At 52.4% G+C, this 19400-nt stretch overlaps 1 protein-coding gene across 6 annotated transcripts in view; it reads left to right on the top strand.

Moving 5' to 3' along the window:
* Positions 1 to 19400, top strand: part of KIF25 (kinesin family member 25) — a 40576-nt gene that overhangs the window by 16029 nt on the left and 5147 nt on the right. For all 6 annotated transcript variants that reach the window (XM_081529649.1, XM_081529652.1, XM_081529650.1 and 3 more), the window contains exons 7-9: positions 6742 to 6809; positions 12855 to 12929; positions 15488 to 15637. In XM_081529649.1, coding sequence (XP_081385775.1) covers positions 6742 to 6809; positions 12855 to 12929; positions 15488 to 15637 — 293 coding nt within the window. The remainder of the gene's footprint in view (positions 1 to 6741; positions 6810 to 12854; positions 12930 to 15487; positions 15638 to 19400) is intronic.

The following is a 19400-nucleotide window of genomic DNA, read 5'->3' on the forward strand; positions in this document are numbered from 1 at the left end:
GATTCTAGTGAATATATCCAGGAAGTGAAAGATATCAGTCATGTCTGACTCTTTTGCGACCCCATGGACTGTAGCCTGTCCACGGAATTTTCCAGGTGAGAGTACAGGAGTGGGTAGCCATTCCCTTCTCTAGCGATTCTTCCCGACCCAGGGATTGCAGGTGGGTTCTTTACTGTCTGAGCCACCAGGGAAGCCCCAAGATGCTGGGTGAGGGTCCTTTATCCTGCCTCATCCGATTCTGTGTGTGTCTGAAAGTCTCCATAAATAAAAGGTTCAAAAGATGTTCTAGCTGTATTATGACCATCGCAAAATGAATTGCTACAGTTTTAGTTCCCTTATTGGTCATTTTCATTGAACATGTAAGTCCAGGCCCTTTAGAGTACAGCGACCTCTTGGAAGGTGATCCTGGGTTGCATTGATTGCTCTCAATCTCGGCGCTTGTCCTCCAGGCCCGTTGTCTGAATCAGTCTTATTGTGATAACGTATTGTAAACTTGAGCAACCCTTTTTGTTTTCATTTCATTTCATTATTATTATTTTTAAATATAATCTCTTTTTCTTGGCCTCACAGTCAGGCATTCGGGATCTTAGTTCCCTGAGCAGGGGTCGAACCCTGCCCCCCGCAGTGGCAGCACAGGGTATTAACTGTTAGACTGACAAGGAAGTCCCAGCAACTCTTTTTAAAGTAGCTTCAGTTAATGGATTGATAGCTTAATTTTTTAAAATAAAGAAACCATGAAAATTGTTGTAGCTGATTATAAAATTCCATATAAAATAAGCATTTAAAAAATTCCACGCTTTTCAGTACTTTTCCTTCTATTATTCGGTGCCTTGTAGGCTGCCTTTAGTACAAGTGTCATGGGGCTGAGCAGAAGAAGGCCAGCTAATCCTTGTTATTAGGAGTTTGAGTCAAAGGGGGTCCTCAGGACCACCCTACTGCCCCCACCTCCGTTTCTAAGTGGTTAAGTTACTGCCTTTCCTACGTCTCCCGAGCGCTCTGAGGGCACGTGCCCCCTGCGGGGAGCGTCCCGTCCCGTGGGGGGACATCCGCCCCAGCCCCGCCCCCGGGTATGGGGCTCCCCCTGTTGCTTGGTTACGTCTTCATCCTCCCTGTGGCCCCCGCCCATCCTGTCAGATTCCACTGAGTCTTCACATTCGGAACTTCCAGGGTTTAGGAAAATGTTTTACCCATCAAGATGAGATAAAATTTCTTTCCATTGCGGCATTTCCGATTGTGCTTTAGGAAACCAGCAGAATCCAAGTCACTTTTCAGCTTCACTTGACCTGTTAAAGGACTTCTGTCACTAGATGTGCTGAAGACCCAAGTGAGCTGCTCTGTGGCCCGGGAGCTGGGGGCTCCCGCGCTGTGCTTTTATTTCCAAGAGTCTAATGAGAGTCCGCGTTTGTCCTGCGCGGGTAAGGCAGCTGTGCAATTCTTCTGTTTGGCTGTGCTGCTTTTTTGTTGCGGCTCGTGGGCTGTCACCCTGCAGCAGGTGGGATCTTAGTTCCCGGACCAGGGACTGAGCCCGTGTCCCCTGAATTGGAAGGTGGGCCCTTCACCGCTGGACCACCAGGGAAGTCCTTTAGCGCTTGATTTCCATTTGCGATCCGATTCCACATTGCAGGGTTCTGAATTCAGCCTACGAATAAAGCCCGGCTCAGACGGAGTCGGCTTCTGTGCTGGCTCTGGGTCTCCAGGGCTGCCCGTTGCGTCTCTTGCTTAGTCTACTTGTTTGATAATCAGATGCGGAGGAAGTGATGCTGGCTTGGCCGGAAGAGTGTGAGATGGCGCATCGGCGTCTCAAACACAAGCGCTCCAGAGCGGGTTCTCATCATCCCTCCGATGGCCGTCAGCCCCACCCCGTGCCGCCTCAGGGCCTGGCACGTGCCCTCCCGTCCTGATGTCCCCCTCACGCGGCTCACCTACCCATCCTCAGCACGCAGGGTGAGCATCACGGCCTCAGGAAGGCCCTTCCTGCTGTCTGGCCTAACGAGCACGCTCTCCCTTGCAGTCTCACCGCATCTGTACTGTTCTTCGAGTTCTTTGTGGTATTTCAGGTAGTTCTGTTCTAAGACAGACAGGCGCACGTCCCTTCTGTTCACTGGAGGCTCCGTTCAGCTTCCGCCTCGGGCAGCTCTCCAAACATACTTGTCCTGAGTGAATAGAAAGGTGAAAGCATGTTTCTAGCTTGATTTGTTTCTGGGCAGATTGTATTCAGAGACTGAGACGGTTTTTTGCCAACAATTGACTTAACCCAGGTTCACTGTGGGAATGAAAATGGTTTCGTAAGCCCTTCGCATACAGGATAATGTCTCTTAAAAAGCCAATTAAGGAGTAACACACCGCAAGGGCTTCCCTGGAGGCTCAGTGGTAAAGAACCTGCTTGCCAACACTGGAGACACAGGTTTCATCCCTGGCCTGGGAGGATCTTGCGTGTCTCGGAGCAAATAAGAAAGATAAAAAAAACTAACATGTTACAAATATGACAGATGGATCGCGCGTTGTTCCAGGCAAGGGGGACAAGAGAAAGGAAGTGCAGGCGGAGCTGAGGAGGCCTTGCTGGGAGCTGGCTCTGGCGGGGCGGCCTCACCAGCCACGTGCTGGTCCAGCTCCTGCAAACCCGCCTGTCAGACCCGCCTGGATCCAGGTCCCTGTGCGCTCTTGCCCGAGGCACCTCCCTCAGCCCCACGGCTCAGTCTGACCCGCTTTCAGGCCTCCTCGAGCCGGCTGGCCTCTGGGTCCCCTCCCTCGTCTCCCTCTTACCGACCATTTGTCCATCCAGCAGTGTCGGCCCGGGGCCTGGGAGTCGCCCACCATCCACACGGCGGTACATCCTCTGCCGCCCAGCCCGCCGCTGTGTCTTCTGCGCGTCTGAGGAGTGGACCTCAGGACCGCAGGCTTGGCCGGGCAGCTCGATCCCAGGAGGCGGGGGCTCTGGCGGGGGCTCTGGCGGGGCGGCAGCACGAGGATGAGGAGGTGGTGGTCGGGGCTGTGGGCTCTCCCTGGAGCCTCTGACCCAGCCGCTGTCCCCCGAGGGACGGCAGACGACGCATCGCTCCTCCCCTGAAACCGATCGGCTCTCAAGCCAAGAGGTGGCTCCTGGCGTCCTGCGGAGGCCACTGGTGAAGTTCTTGCTGAGGTCGTGAGCGTGTGGAGGGAAGCGTGCCGGTGGGTTTTCATGCGCTGCTGGCCTCCTGGCGCCCGAAGGGTCCATCTCTGCCCACCAGGAGCTGCTTCAGGTCCCTCCCTGTCCAGTCTCAGGGAGGACTCTGTCCCCGTGGATTTATGGATTTATCCTTATCTCACATCCAGCCGGCCCCTCCACACCCCCTCAGGGCCTGCAGGTCGGAGGGAAACCTGTCTCTCACTTTCACAGTGAATACTGTGGGTCTTTGGTTTTGCTATCTGGTTGTTCTGTTTTTGAATGTGGAGATTTAAGGTGATTCAAAATCCGTGCCTGCATGTTTATTTTAATAATTTCCGAGCTTCTCTGAATCTATCACCTGGTATGAACCAACCTGTATTTGCTCCCAGGAAGTCATTGGTTGGCTTCAGGTGTATTTTACCCTCACAGATTTGCTGAGACTTGGCCACACTGGTTCAGGAACCATCAGTGTGGGGTTCCCAGCAAGGGCGCGGTGATAGAGGGCGTCTTCTTGGGGTCAAGGTACCCCGTGTCCCCTCCTAGGAGAGATTGTCACTCCAGGTCTACAGACTCACGGCCTGTCACAGGAGAAGGAGCAGCATCCCCAAACATGAGGCCCCAGGCTGCACAGTGAGGACCCCCGACATCTGCTGTGATGTCCCGGAAAGTGTGGGCTCACTCTCCCTGCTGCAGAGGGGCCAGGGCGTGACTGAGGACCCCTGGCCTTGGAGAGAAGGGTGTCCGAGGCTTAGAAACCACCCGCACAGCCTGATGGCAGCCAGGGTGGGCGGAAGCGGCAAGGGAACCAGAGGCTTGGCTTCCCTCCTGAATGTGCCTGACTTGACCCCTCTTGGCCTCAGATTTGTTTCTGTAAAACATGGGAGCTCAATTAAAATTTGCCATTAGCTCTAAGGCTACATGACCGAGTTGATGACTAAGAATTTTACGCCCTATATGCTTTGAAAGCTTCCTAGGGAATTAGATGCAAATGAAATAGATGATAAAGCAGCTAAATGTAAGGGAAATAAATGACCCTTATTGATTACTGACTCTGAGCATGCTGTTCCTTTAGAGCCTCGTAATTCCGCGAGGCAGGGACTATGAAGTGAGTTCCGGAGATGAACCCTGGTGTTTGGACCCGAGAGGAAGTCTAGAGGTCAAGGGCATGAGGATTTGGATAAGAGGGGTTACTCTGGACTCTTGTTTGCGAGAAGGAGGGGTGTGCGTTGTTGCGAGGGGGTGATGTAGGAGAGGCAGGAGAGAACACGGACGCGGTGTTTGCAAACATGAAGCTCTGTCCTTGGCGTCTCTCAGATGCTGTTTGAAATCTAGTGATCACGCCCTGGGGTGGCTTCCTAAGGGGTCGTGGGCATCTCCTGGGGTCAGGCTTGTCTTTATGGCTTTGTATGGCCCTCAGATGGTGACCTGGAGCTTCGGGGTGAGACTGTACACCTTAGCAGTCCTCAGCTGTTTTTCTGTGTGAGTAAACAGAAAAACAAGTCTAGGCACTTGTAGACTTCAGCCAGGCTTCAGACAGGGGGTATGTCCGCACCGTTCCTCCTGGGGCACCAGGATTTCATTCTGGCTGATGTTAAAGCAGCAGCCCCACAATCAGGCAACAGAAAAAGGAAGGAACGCCGCAGGGCACGGGCGCGGGGCCCAGGCTGCTGGGCAGACTCCAGGTCCAGGAGCCGGGGTGACAGGCGAACATTTTTTGCCTGCAAAACCTAAATAGGCCACTTTTTTGATATGTATTTATTTTGCATATACACACACACACACATACACACACATATATTATATATAGGTGATACCAGCATTACTAAAAAATATAAATATTAGTGTGTATACACACACACACACACATCATATATAGGTGATACCAGCATTACTAAGATATATGAATATCAGTGTGTATACACACACACACACACACACACATCATATATAGGTGATACCAGCATTACTAAGATATATGAATATCAGTGTGTATACACACACACACACACACACACATCATATGTAGGTGATACCAGCATTACTAAGATGTATGAATATCAGTGTGTATACACATACACACACACATTATATATAGGTGATACCAGCATTACTAAGATATATAAATATCAGTGTGTATACACACACACATTATATAGGTGATACCAGCATTACTAAGATATATGAATATCAGTGTGTACACACACACACACACACACACACACACACATCATATATAGGTGATACCAGCATTACTAAGATATATGAATATCAGTGTGTACACACACACACACACACACACACACGTCATATATAGGTGATACCAGCATTACTAAGATATATGAATATCAGTGTGTATACACACACACACACACACACGTCATATATAGGTGATACCAGCATTACTAAGATATATGAATATCAGTGTGTATACCCACACACACACACACATCATATATAGGTGATACCAGCATTACTAAGATATATGAATATCAGTGTGTACACACACACACATCATATATAGGTGATACCAGCATTACTAAGATATATAAATATCAGTGTGTATACACACACACACACACACATTATATATAGGTGATACCAGCATTACTAAGATATATAAATATCAGTGTGTACACACACACACACATACACACACACACTAATATTGGGCTTCCCCGGTGGCTCAGTTGGCAAAGAATCCGCTTGCCCAGCAGAAGATGCCGGTTTGATCTTTGGGTCAGGGAAGATCCCCTGGAGAAGGGCACGGCAGCCCACTATTCGTGCCTGGAGAATCCCATGGATGGAGGAGCCTGGTGGGCTACGGCCCTTGGGGTCGCACAGAGTCGGACACGGCTGAGCGACTAAACCGCCGTGTACGCTGACATCAGTTGGTGATATTGCTAAGATGATGTCGGAAGACTTTGACCGGGCCCTCCTCTAGGGTCTCTGACTGCTGCCAGGGAAATGCCGGGCGCCCACAGGTCTCGCGTGCCTGCAGCTGTGGGGTGTTCATTCTTCCTCTTTCTGTGTTGTGTTTTCACGATTCGCATTTTATTTTAAGCTTGGAACCAGCTCCAGTGGTTTGTTCTTCCTTTGCTCGAGAGAAACTCAGGTTCCTTTCTTGCTAACAAATAGCCTTTGCTTCTCTCCGTACAGGATGTTGTGTAAGAAAATAGTTTAGCCAGATCAAAAGTTGATGTGTTTGAAAAACAATCCACCAGTCGTAACTGAATTATGATGATATCTGAGAAAGATTCCTTTAGCCCCGGGAAGTCTGACGCCGCCTCACTGGAAAGAGCCGCCGGGGCTGCTGACCCTGGCTCGGGGCAGAGGAGGAGCGATGTGTCTCTCTGTAGACCTGCCTTGCTTCTAGCAGAGCCTGGCAGGCTTTCCCTCTAAAAGACCAGAGCGTGAACCTCACCGTCCTTGGGACCATGTGGCCTGTATCTCAGCTACTCATTCCATGGGGGAAAACTGAGGCACAGATAGTCTGCAGACCGGGCGGGCTGTGTCCCTGCAGAGCCTGTTTACAGCAGCAGCCGGATCCCTGCGGGGTCGGCAGCTTGCTTTTTTTGTTTTTAACTCTTTTCTTCTAGGAAACCATCCTGGTGGAGTGTGCCCGGCCTGGCCAGCCTCTGATTAATAAGACATACACGTTTGAAAGGTAAGTGCTTTTCGAGATGACAGGTAACGCAAAGCTACACAAATGGAGACTTTGCACGAGGGTTTGATTAATAAAAGGCACAATTCATCCTGTCACTGTGACTAGTTGCAAAGGGGCAAAGGCCATTCAGTGGAGAAAGGTCACTCTTGTCCACAAGTGATGCTGAAACAACTGGACGTCCTCGGGCAGAAATGAAATGAATCTTTGTCCAGATGGCACAGCTTTGGCAAAAATTAACTAAAGTGGAAACTAAGTGTCAAGCCTGAAACCACACAACTTTTAGAAGGCAGCACAGAAGAAAGTCTTTGTGACCTTGGGTTAAGCATGGGATTCTTAGAAACGTGCCAAAAGCATGATCCATAAAAGAATCAGAAGTTAAACTTTCTTTTTTGTTTATGATACTGTTAAGAGGATGAGGGGACAAGCCACACAGTGGAGAAAATATTTGGAAATCACGTAGCTTACAAAGGACCGGATCCAGCATACACACAGAACTCTGGAAAATCAGAGAACAGACAGCCCAGTGAACAAGCAGGCCAAGCATCCAAACAGGCATTGCTCCAAGGACAGAGACTCAGGTTACGGTTACTCGGGAAATGCCCCCGATAATCCAAGCGGCCGTGGCAGGCATTGCGGTGGACCCCTGTCCACTGGACCCAGCAACCCTCCCCCGGGCATTCACCCAAGACAGGTACAGAAACGTTTACACCAGTGTTTGCACAAACTGTGACAGTGGGTGTTTACAGCTGCTTCACTCATAACCGACAAAACTGGGGACAAGCCAGCTGTCCCTCAGCCGGTGGGAGGTGGAGCCTGAGGGTCCCGGGGATGGACTGCAGCCCAAAGGGACGACAGACCACCGTCGTGGGCAGAGGAGGCCGGACTCAGAGGTTCACTGGGATTTGTTCCTTTACAGACATGCTGGACAAGACAGAACTCTAGTGGCTGCTGGGAGGTGATGGGGAGAAAGTGTCAGTCGCTCAGTCGTGTCCGACTCTTTGTGACCCCCGTGGACTGCAGCCCGCCAGCCTCCTGTGTCCTTCACTGTCTCCTGGAGCTTGCTCAGACTCGTATCCACTGAGTCAGTGATGCCATCCAACCATCTCATTCTCCTTCTCCTTCTGCCCTCCATCTTTCCCAGCATCAGTCTTTTCTAGTGAGTTGGCTCTTCGCATCAGGTGGCCAAAGTATTGGAGTTTCAGCTTCAGCGTCAGTCCTTCCCATGAATATTCAGGACTGATTTCCTTCAGCATTGACTGGTTTGGTCTCCTTGCTGTCCAAGGGACTCTTAGGAGTCTTCTCCAACACCGCAACTTGAAAGCATCAATTCTTTGGCATGCAGCCTTCTTTACAGTCCAACTCTCACATCTGTACGTGATTGCTGGAAAAACCATAGCTTTTACTATATGGGCCTTAATTGGTAAAGTGATGCCTCTGCTTTTTAATATGCTGTCTAGGTGGGTCATAACTTTTCTTGCAAGGAGCAATGTCTTTGACATCGTGGCTGCGGTCACCGTCCACAGTGATTTTGGAGCCTCTCAGTCTTTCCACTGTTTCCCCATCTATTTGCCATAAAGGATGGGACTGGATGCCATGATCTTAGCTTTTTGAATGTTGAGTTTTAAGCCAGCTTTTTCACTCTCCTCTTTCACTGCATCAGGAGGCTCTCTGCTTCCTCTTTGCTTGATTTCAGATTAATAATAATATTACTCGGGAGCAAGAGGGTCACTTCCCAATAACAAAGGAATCTACGTTGACAGGAACCACAGCCCTGAGGGTTGTGACAGAGCTTCAGAATAAGAGACAAATGCGACAGAACCTGAGAGAAAGTCAGTAAGTCTGTTACTGTGACCAGAGACGCTAACGCTCCTCTGTCAGTATTGGATGGGTGAGGACGCGGAGCTCAGCGTGAACGTTTGCCCTCACGAAGTGGGAGGGGAGCAGCCTCCCCGTGTCCCTCCGGTGGGGCGAGCGGACCTCAGGGTGGTGGCCCCCGTGCCGTCCGGTCAGGGCTCCTCGGTATCTAGACCCCGGGAGCACGCAGGTACGATGCCACCCTGGGGATCCGCCACCGGGAAACGCATGAACCCTGCCCGGCTCCTGACCCAGGATGCTGCAAGGGGACAGACACAGCTGCATTCCGGCCTCCGGGGTCACTTCCAGCCCCCAGGGCTCTGAAGACCCGCCTGCTTCGGGAGACCCTGACTCGGCCACCCTGTGCCAGGCGGGGCCTGTCCGACCCCTCGTGGGCATAAGCATGTCCGACTTCACCAAGCTAGTTCGTGCACCTGAGGTCACTTGGCCTTCGGGGGTCCCTGGGGAGGGCGAGGCAGGTGCAGACCCCAGCCCCGGGCAGCCCAGTGTGGTCAGGTCTTTGTATCCCACTGGCTGCCTTTTGGATGAGTGGGGAGGGTGGGGGACTCGCCGTGGCCCCCCGCCTTGGCTGGGGGCAGTGGGCAGCGGGCAGCGGGCCGTCAGCTCAGACATAAGCACCCGCTTGTCGGCGCCTCACTGGCCACGTGAGGGCTTTGGATTGAAGGGGACGTCTGCACTGTGGGGCTTGGGCTGAGCCCAGAGAGAAAGGAAGCCATCTGTGAAACTCACTGATGGCTCAGCGAGGAGGAAAAACTGAAATTGAAGTCTCCGTGCTGGGCGGTCAGGGGGCTCGGGGCCTGGTGATGTCACAGGCGGTGGAGCACGTGGGTCTGAGCAAGTCACAGTGCGGTTTGTTTTTTAGCAGCTTTTCATGGGACGAGTAAATGTCAAAATAGTTTATCTCCATCTGAAGGGAAACCTCAACAGTTTTAGCACTGAACTCTTTTTTTTTTCAAATATTTGTTTCTTTATTTGGCTGTGCTGGGCTTTAGTGCAGTACGTGGGATCCTTGGTGTTCACGGAGGCATGCAGCATGAGATTTAGTTCCCTGACCCGGGATGGAACCCAGGCTCCCTGCACTGGGAGTGCAGTCTTAGCCACTGGACCACCAGGGAAGCCCCACTTAACTCCTTTTTAAAACAAATGCATGCAAGGGAAGCACACGCCTTGCCTTTCAGGAAACTATGAATGGACCCAGGGTCAGAAGAAAGCGGGCTCTCCTGAGTACAGCAGAATGTTATTATTTTTAAAGTGACAGGAACTGACCCTGCTTTTATTGTTTTGAGGATAATTTGTGCACCAGGCAGCAGGAGGCCTCTTGGCCGTGTCTGTTGTGTGTGTGTTTATGCTGCGACGTATCTGCCAGCATATCTGTAGTAACGTCCATGTGTAGTCGTTCCAGTGATGACTGAGCCCCTGTTACGGGCAAGATGCTGTGTAGGGGCCCACGGAGCGGGCGAGGCTAGGCCAGTCCCCGTGGCCAGGGTCCAGCTCAGGGGAGGGCGGGATGGGCCAGGCAGAGGCGCAGGCCCTGGGCCTCCACAGCCAGCTGACCGGGCGGAGCCGGGAGGAGAGGCGGGTCCCCCCGCCCTGGCCTGCCTTCCTCCACCCGCTCCGCCCGCCTGTCCTGACCCTCTGCTTCCCCGGCCCGCGCCGGCCCCAGGTTGGCTGCAGGCCGTGGTGAGAAACGGCGCCTCTCTGGCGCCCCTGGGGGTCAGGTCCGATGTCCTTCATGTGACTCAGACGTGTTTCTGCAAGGTCTTCCTTCTCTAGCTGTTTCTCCATAAAAGTATAGAAAGGCTTTCTAATATAAGGAATTGACTAGAAGTTTAAGGAATGCTCTATTATACTCTAAATTTTTTCTTCTCTATTTTTAGGGGCACTTTATATATTAGGGAAATCAACCTTTTGTCTGTGATTTAAGTTGCCTCTATTTCGCTCAGTCATTTGTATCTTTTTCCTTGCTTCTGGTATCGTCCAGCCATGTGAAAGGTCTTTTTCTCCCTTGACCACGATCGTAGCTGGGAGCCTCCTGGTCACACAGGAATTCGCCCACAGGCTCTGCTACTTGCAGGGTCCGATTTCTTACGTGGATCGGACCGCGTGGCCTACTTCGGGTGGGACCTAGTGATCCAGGTGAGGCGGGGCCATCTCCACGGTGAGACTTCACAGCCCAGAACACGGTGCCGAATGCCTGTGCGTTCATTCAGGTGGGATTACGTGTCTTTCAGGGGTGGTTTATGATTTTCTTCATAAAGGGTTTAGACATTTCTTTTCAAATTCCTGCCTAGGATTTTTTATTTTCGTTTTCCTATCACATGTGCCGTCTTTCTCCCGTTATATCTGGGAGCTGGTTTAGTTAGTATACCTGAACGCTGTTGGTTTTTGCACACGAATTGTATCACTTGCTACTTTACTAAAGTTGCTGGTTGATTTGGTAACTTTCTTATCATTCAGCTTCGGATTGCTTGGATGTCTGGCTGAATCAGCTCTGAGCAGAGTCAGCATGTCCTTCCGCTTGGCGATCCTAGGGTCCCTGAGGTAGCTAGCAGGTACTATGTTGAGTAGCGAGCAGGCGGCAGGCCTGTGAGAGGCCTTTCCTCCTCGGTGAGAAAGACTCCAGCGTCTCTTTAAATAAGATGTGCATGAAGCCTAAAATGTTTCCCATTGAGAAAGTTTGCCACCCGTGAACATCTGTGAAGACGCTCGGCCAGCTGCAATGCTATTTAAAGACTGATGGGAAAAACAAACATATCAGAAAACTGGAGAAATGTGTACACTACCCTCTTCCTGGATGATGTCAAGAAATTAGTGTTAATTTTTAAAAGTGTGACAGTGGTAACAAACACTGTGATGATTTATTAAAGAGTCATCATCCCTTGGAGGTAGGTAGTGAGCATTTGTGGAAGAGATGGACCTGAGTCAGCTGCAGAGGGCTCCGGGGCTCCGGGTGGGGGCTCAGATGAGGTCAGGAGGTGGGTGACTGTCGGAGCTGGCGATGCACAGACTGGGCTCATTCGCTGTTCTTCCTGCTTCTGTTACTTGGTGGGGTTTTGGGGTGACAGTTCAATAAGCGCTTGGACGGTCCCCTGCTCTAAACGTCCTCGCTGTGCTCAGCAAGCAGCATTTATAAGGAAGACCCCTGAGGTGGAAAACCAGCCCTGCTTCTAGAGATGAACGGGCTCCACTGGGCATTAGGACACAGTTTGAAAGTGAAAGAAGAGAAAGCTTTGATTCCAGCTAAATGAAAACCCGTGTTTCAGAAAACGAAGCTTTAAATCCAAGCACGCTCGGTTCACACGCGACTCCGCGGCTTCGTCAGCTCCGGGAGGCAGGCCCTGCCTTTCCCCTCCAGCGTTTGTCCCATCTTGTTTAATGCTGTGCAGTGAACCGCGGTTTCTGGAAGTCACTTCCTACTTCGGCTTATTCATACAAGTTTATAAACACATAACCGCACTGGATTGCCTTTCATAGCCAGCATTCCAGCCCCATTTTGTGTATTAACGTTTGGCTGAACCAACCTGAGGCCTAGGAAAACATTTTTAAGAGCGTGAACATAAAAATTAAGTATTACATATCAAATATTGCCATGGTATGATTTTTACATCCTTGTTTTGGACCCACTTAAGTGGAACTAAGTTAGTTATGGGATAATTATATGATATCTTTTTTTTCTTGCTTGCTCTTTCTTTCTGCTTTGCAAGCATTTATAACTTTGCTTATGCTTATTACATTTTTATAACAGGAAGCAATTTTCATTCTTCTTTAACCTCTGTTAGCTTGAAAAGTAATAAAATTAATTTTTTTTTGCTAAAAAAATGAATGTGACTGTGTTGGGGTTCCTATGAGAAATATACAAGGATATTATTTGTCTCAGGTTTCTGTATTTGGATAATAAAGTAAAGCTCAGGGCTTCCTTGGTGGCTCAGATGGTAAAGAATCTGCCTGCAATGCAGGAGACCCAGGTTCGATCCCTGGGTTGGGAAGATCCCTGGAGAAGGAAATGGCAACTGACTCCAGTATTCTTGCCTGGAGATCCCATGGACAGAGGAGCCTGGTGGGCTAAAGTCCACGGGGTCGTAAAGAGTCGGGCATGACTGACTGACTCACACTTACTTTACTTATTTACATTTTCTTCCAATAATACATCATGTTCCCTTTGCCTCTCAGAGTTTATGGCCCAGCAGAATCTCAGAGCGTGGTGTTTGAAGATGTGTGTCCCCTTCTTACGTCCTTCTTAGATGGGTGAGTTCAAACATTTCTGAGGCCGATTATCGCAGTGGGAGGTCCGTGTAAGTAGATTTCATCTCTGCCACAGATGACGGTCTGCTGTTAGTGTCCGAGTATTTTGTGCGTGTGTAGGGCAGACCCACGGCCCGGTGTCCACGGCCCTTTCCCGGGAGGAGGCGGAGACGTGATCTGAGGAGTGACTGTCAAAGGAACACGGGTGCCTTGGGTCCAGATGATCATTCTGTTATGTCGCGTGCAGGGCACCCGTGCTCAGTCGGGTCCCACTCTTTGAGACCCTGTGCCCCGTGGTCCACCAGGCTCCTCTGTCCACGGGATCCTCCAGGCAGGAACTCTGACGATCACCCTGCTAAGTACATGTCATCTTCAGACTGAGAGGGCAGCTGCCTTCTCTCCGGGATTGTTTGTACATTTCAGCCTTCTGTAAAGTCTGTTAAGAAGGCTGACACCAAATTGAGGGGCTTGTCTCGGTGAGAAGGAGCCTGTCCCCGTGGACACTGCTACTGGCTTCCGAGGCAGTGGCCATCACCTCGGGACAAAGGTCACTTTTTGGCAGTGCCGTGCATAGCTCTGCTGGCTTAGCTGAGACCCAGTAAAGGAAGACTTTCCGCTTCAGGGCATTTTGAAGAATCTGGGTTTGATGGAGAAGCTGACATCAAACATCCAGAAGAAGACATATTTGAGTTTTCCCAGCACCAGTGAAATGGGGACTGTAATGACAGGGTTGGTCCCAGCCACAGCGCGACCGCATCTGACCTCAGGGCTGTGGGGAGGCTCGTGACCCCAACAGTCAGGTCAGCACAGAAGCCACGTGTCATCACTGCTCATGCCTACCTGGCCCACCCGCTGGAACACTGGGGTTTTTCTATCCATCTGACAAAGAGAGCTCTTCCATTGAAAGTGATAGGAGAATCTTTCTCTCTCTTTTTTTTTTTCTAAGTAGGCATCTTTCAAGTAAGCAGATTCCAGAAATAAAAAATGTTATCGTGGTTAACATGGTCTCTGCCTGTTGTAAATATGAAACAGATGCTCAGGTCGAGTCCTGGGCTGTGTCTCCCTCTGTCCTTTCCTCAGTGGTCTGGAAGGTCGCTGCAGACGCTCGTCTGTCCTGGCAAAGGCACTCCCCTGCCCACCCCACCCCCAGACACGCGCATCTCTCAGGGAAGGTGTGAGAGGTGGGACGTGGGGGGTTGTTACAAATGCCTGGAGTCCTCTCGGTTCTGGGAGAAGAGAAGGGCAGGGTGATGGCAGAGAGGGCCTTGATGGGTCTCGCCCTCGCGTTTGGTTCCCATCGTCTTTTCGATTGAGGGAACAGTTGCCCTTGGAGGAAGAGGGCTTTCTGGATCCCTGTTCAAGGGATGAACCCAGCAGAACACTATTCAGAGTCACTTTACTGGAGCCACAGCCCTTGTCTGGCTGGAGGAGGGGAGGGTTCTGAGCCCAGTTGAGCAGCGGGATCAGAACCTCCGAGGGTGGGGCCTGCCTCTGGGGGGTTCCTTCCCAGGGAGGCGGATGGCAGTCTGGGCTCAGCTGCAGCCACTTGTGTGCCAGGCTCCCCTGCACCTCCACGGCCACGTGTGTAAAGCTACACTGTAGACTTACTTCAAATATTCCTACAGATGCTTCCCCTCTTCTCACTGACCTTCTAGGCTAACAGCGCAGGTGGAAGAAAAATCCTTCAGGGGTCTTCGTCTTCTGTGAAGCAAGCTGCACTAAAATAACCCCAGACCAGGACTGTGGGGCAGGCCAGTAGGGCCCCGAGAGGGTCGGCACAGTCTGGCTGAAATGAGAACCCCAAGACCCTTCGGGAAACAAGGTGTAAGAACCCCTCACGGCATTTCTCACCTGGAGTCAGCACTGTGAGGAATCCAAAATGTAACAGGGGGCTTCCCTGGGGCTCGGTGATAAAGCGTCCGCCTGCCGATGCTGGGGACACGGTTCAACTCCTGCTCCGGGAAGGTCCCACACGCCTTGGAGCAACTAAGCCCGTGTGTGGGCCACAACTGCTGAAGCCCGCGCGCCCTGAGCCCGCGCTCCTCTGCACGAGAAGCCGCCACCGGGAGGAGCCCGCGCTCCACACCCAGAGGAAGGCCCGAGCAGAGTGAAGACCCGGCACAGCAAGAAACAAGCAAATAAAATTATTTTTAAAAAATGGAATGGGGAAAGTATTTTTAAGACATGAAAATATGCAAACTTTCGTATACATTCTAGTTAGCCTCATTTTATGAAGATGAACTTAATTCAGGCGACTCCAGACATTGGAATGAGTAGAATTTGGGAGGAGGGCCTGGTCCAGGAAGGAATCCTCGTGGTCTCCCGTGAGGAACTGCAGAGACGCCTACAAGAAACAGGTGTCGTGAGATGCGTGTGTGTAAACACAAATATGACCATCCAGTGTGCACCCAGACAGCCACAGGGGCAGGTTATGCTGAAGATGGCTTTTCAGGGAGCAGGATTCAGAGGGAATCACTCATGCAAACACTCTTCTCAGGGTCCGGTCATGGCGCCAGGCCCTCTGCGTGTCTTTCTGCTCTGAAGTCTGGCTTGCGTTTCAGGTACAATGTCTGCATCATGGCTTATGGGCAGACAGGAAGTGGGAAGAGCTTCACCATGCTGGGCCCACATTGCCAGGAGGAGCCGGCCCTGCCGTCAGAACCCCGCGGCGATGTGGGCATCATCCCCAGGGCGGCTGGAGAGCTCTTCAGGTACCGCTGGGCGGTGAGGACAAGGGCGGGGTGCAGCAGACGCGGGCGTGAGATGGGAGGCCACGCCCATCCTCCTTTAGGACGCGGTCAGAACCGGGCGTTACCACCACAGATGCTGCGAGTCCTTATGGCACATTTATCAATAATGTCGACATTCTGACTGTTCCAAGTAAGGCAACGCTCCTCAAAGGGCTCCCCAGTTGGACAGCTTCTTGTGTCAAGGGAGGGCGGAGGTGGGGCTTCCGTTCTGCAGCTGACGGGACAGAGGGAACCCTGTGGTCTCACCCTTGCCTCCTGCCCGGGGAAGCAGACATGCTGGTCCGCTTCGTGGGCGACTGAGGAGGCTCCTGTCCCACTGAGAGCCCGGGAGTCATGGAGGCGCGTTCTCTGCGTTGTCAGGATGTTGTTCCCACCGTTCTCCGAGGAGAAACCGGGACGGTGGCCCCAGTGGCCCAGGGGGCAGGGCCCCGGGGCCGAGGTCTTGTCCTGACGTCTCCTCCTGCATGTCGTGACCTCCTGCCCCGGGGAGCCCCGCATGCGATGCAGGGCCTCGCTTCTGTGCGTTTTGTCAGGGTCGCAGGGGCAGCCTTTGCGTGCGTCCTAAGTCCCGGGGGTAAGGCGTCTCCCGCAGCAGGGAGCCGCGTGGCCGAGTGCTGTCTGAGCTCCCGACCCCTAGATTTCAGGTTTGTCTCCGTATCTCCCTACATCATCCTTCAGCATCTCAAAATCAGGGCAAAACGTCACTCCCACAAAAGCCTGATGTTTTGGTGCCTCTTGGAACCAATATTCTTCAATTATTAGTGCACAGAGAAGATGTTTTTGTTAATTCGCTTCTACTAACCTTCTGAAAATAAACCTTGGGAAAATATTTCCCAGTTTTTGGTCGATCTTGTTCTCCACTTGCCCCTTGTGATTTTTGAGATCAGACCATTTCCTAGGAGATCAAAGTGTCAGCATTGGGGAGTCGCAGCTGTCACAAGTGTCCTGCAGGTCTCCATGGGATGAGGCCCTCAAGGGGGGTGCTCGGGGGACCGCCAGAACACACGGAGGCGGCCCGGGGACCAAGGCCAGCCTTGGGGACCCCGGGCTTTCATCCGCCCGGGCAGGCAACGGCCAGGCCTGAGCTCTGCGGGCGGGACGTCTGTGAACAGCAGAGCAGCTCTTGCAGACGCAGGGCTCACCGTTCAAGGGCGAAGGCCTCCTTCTGGGGACACAGACAGCATGAAGTGTTTTGTTCTATTTTGAGAGACTGAGGCCTCGGCACTGCCAGGGGACTCTCCTGGTCCCTGCCCGGGGACCCCGCAGGAGGCAGCTGGCTGGAAGCTGGGTGGCCCTGTGTGAGCCAGGCAGGACTGTGAGGCTCTGCTGGGCGTCCTGGGAGAGGGACCCGGAGAGACGGGGAGTGGGTGGGAGGGCGGTGCGGACCGACAGCTTCTGGGGGAGAAGCCCCCCGACTCCCCCGCCCACATTTAAAGCAGCTGCACCTGTGCTGCTAAGACAACCGTCCAGACTCGTGGGGACATCGTGGCTGGGGCAGGTCTCAAAGCATCGACCGGTGATGCCTCCCTGCCAATCCGACCTTCAAGGCCCAGAAACAGAGGAAGCGATCGAATGAGCTCAGGCCAGAAACGGGGCTGGGACAGTGGGAGTCAGAGATGCCCGCTCTGAACCTCGCACCCCCGCCATCTTCTCAAGCAGGGGCCCCAGGGGGCAGGCAAAGCCCTGACCTGCGGAGACACGGGCCGACTGCATTCCTCTGTTTTGCTTCACTGAAGCCTAGTGTGAGCCACGTGCCTGCTCACAGGTCTGGTCCAGACTGAAGCTGGACTTGCAGACACACGACATCCAGTGAGTCCAACGTAGGTAGTGCTCACTTGACAAGTCATGGAGCTCGTCCCCGAGGGCAGCAAACAGAGGCCGAGGGCCCAGGGCAGGACGGCAGCCCCTGAAAACGCCTGGAGGGAGGCTGTTCAGACGACGCTCGGACAGTCAGCATCTCCACAGACAGGACACACGGCGTCGCCTGAAGGTGGCCTCCCGTCAATGAGCATTTAAATCACCTGCTTGTAAAGCGGGTCTTTCACGTTTTGAGTCTTGGGAGTGAAATGAGTCAGACCCTTCCGACTCGACGCTGACTCTCTTCCGAGTGGGGAGCTATGGGCGCAGCTCAGCCCCCAGGGCTCACTGCCATCGCCTGCAAAAATAGGACTAATGATCCAGACGTGGGAAGTTTTCTAGCTCTTTGATTTCTAATCAGAAGTGGACAAACCCCGGGAAGGAACGTGTGCAGCCGTGTTGGCGGGTGAGTCTGTGCCTGACTCCAAACCCAGCACAAAACCACCATAACCTCGGGCGTCGGTGTCAGAGGGTGTTTATATGACCTCTTGCCCTGAGATGATTACTCCGAAACTGCGGAGGGGACCGAAGGAAGGTGTCCCCGGCATCTTCAATGAAGTCCGGGGGGGATTCTTTCTTCCTTCCACCTTCCCGCTTCCTTGGGAACTGGCTGCGGCCCCCACATCCTCCATGTTGAGCTCAGCTGCCCCTCTCATCAAAGGCATTTGCAAGGCTTTTCTACCTGCTAGGCTTCCCTGGGGGCTCAGCTGGTAAAGAATCTGCCTGCAATACGGGAGACCTGGGTTTGATCCCTGGGTGGGGAAGATCCCCTGGAGAAGGGAAAGGCTACCCACTCCAGCATTCTGGCCTGGAGAATTCCATGGACTGTACAGTCCATGGGGTCACAAAGAGTCGGACAAGACTGAGTGACTTTCACTTTCAATTTTCTACCTGCTGGACACCGCTGAGGGCTTCCCTGGTGGCTCGGTGGTAAAGAATCTGGCTGCAATGAAGGAGACACAGGTTCGATCCCAGGGTCGGGAAGATCCCCTGGAGAATGGAATGGCAACCCACTCCAGTGTTCTTGCCTGGAGAATCCCATGGGCAGCCCTGGCGGGTTACAGTCCATGGGGTCACAAACAGTCAGACACGACTGAGCGACTGACACGCACAGACACCGCTGGAGGCACAGGGAATACGAGTCATGCGTGTGAGAGCATCCAGCCCTCAAGAGAGTGGGAGCGGTCAGGGCCCGGGGCGCAGGTGCGGGGACAGACGGACAGGACACAGAGCCGGGGCACCCGGAGGGACGCTCGTGGGGGGGCCGGCCACCTCCCTCCACCGCCTCTGGGCTCCGCGACCACCCTGCGGTGACATCTCAGGAAACCTGTGCATGTTTTATAGAAAACGTATCACACTCTGTTGGAGTCATTTGCCTACTAAGCACTTAGTTTCTTCAAAGCCAGGACTGAGGACTAGTTTTTAACATTGTTTGCGAAATTTGCCACCAATTGAGTAATTCTTGTGGGACAAGTGAATCGATGCATTAAACAAATCAAATAATTAAACAGAAGAAAATCGTTTCAGTGAGCTCCCTGGTACTGTAGAGATGAGAAATCTCATTCCGGTTTGGGGCCCCTCGGAGACATGGAGCCGAGTGCATCTTTCCTGATGTGTCGGGAGGGGACGTAGAGTCTCTAGCTTAGCTTCCCTTGGTTTTTCACTTTTCAGACATTCACTTAGAGTTTTCTCAGCAAAACCCAGTGCTGAGAACTATCCAAATGTCCAGAACTCTTTGCCAGCAATTCCTTTCACGAGAGAACTTAGCTCATGTTTTCCTTCATTGCAGTCTTTTTGGTTTCCTTAGTTGTTTGTCGTTGGACAATGCTGACGCCTCATTCTAGCCATAGGTGTCTTGTGGATGCTG

The sequence above is a fragment of the Giraffa tippelskirchi genome, chromosome 9 (assembly GCF_054371585.1).
Source record: "Giraffa tippelskirchi isolate mGirTip1 chromosome 9, T2T-mGirTip1v1.2.pri, whole genome shotgun sequence".
NCBI classification, from domain to species: domain Eukaryota; kingdom Metazoa; phylum Chordata; class Mammalia; order Artiodactyla; family Giraffidae; genus Giraffa; species Giraffa tippelskirchi.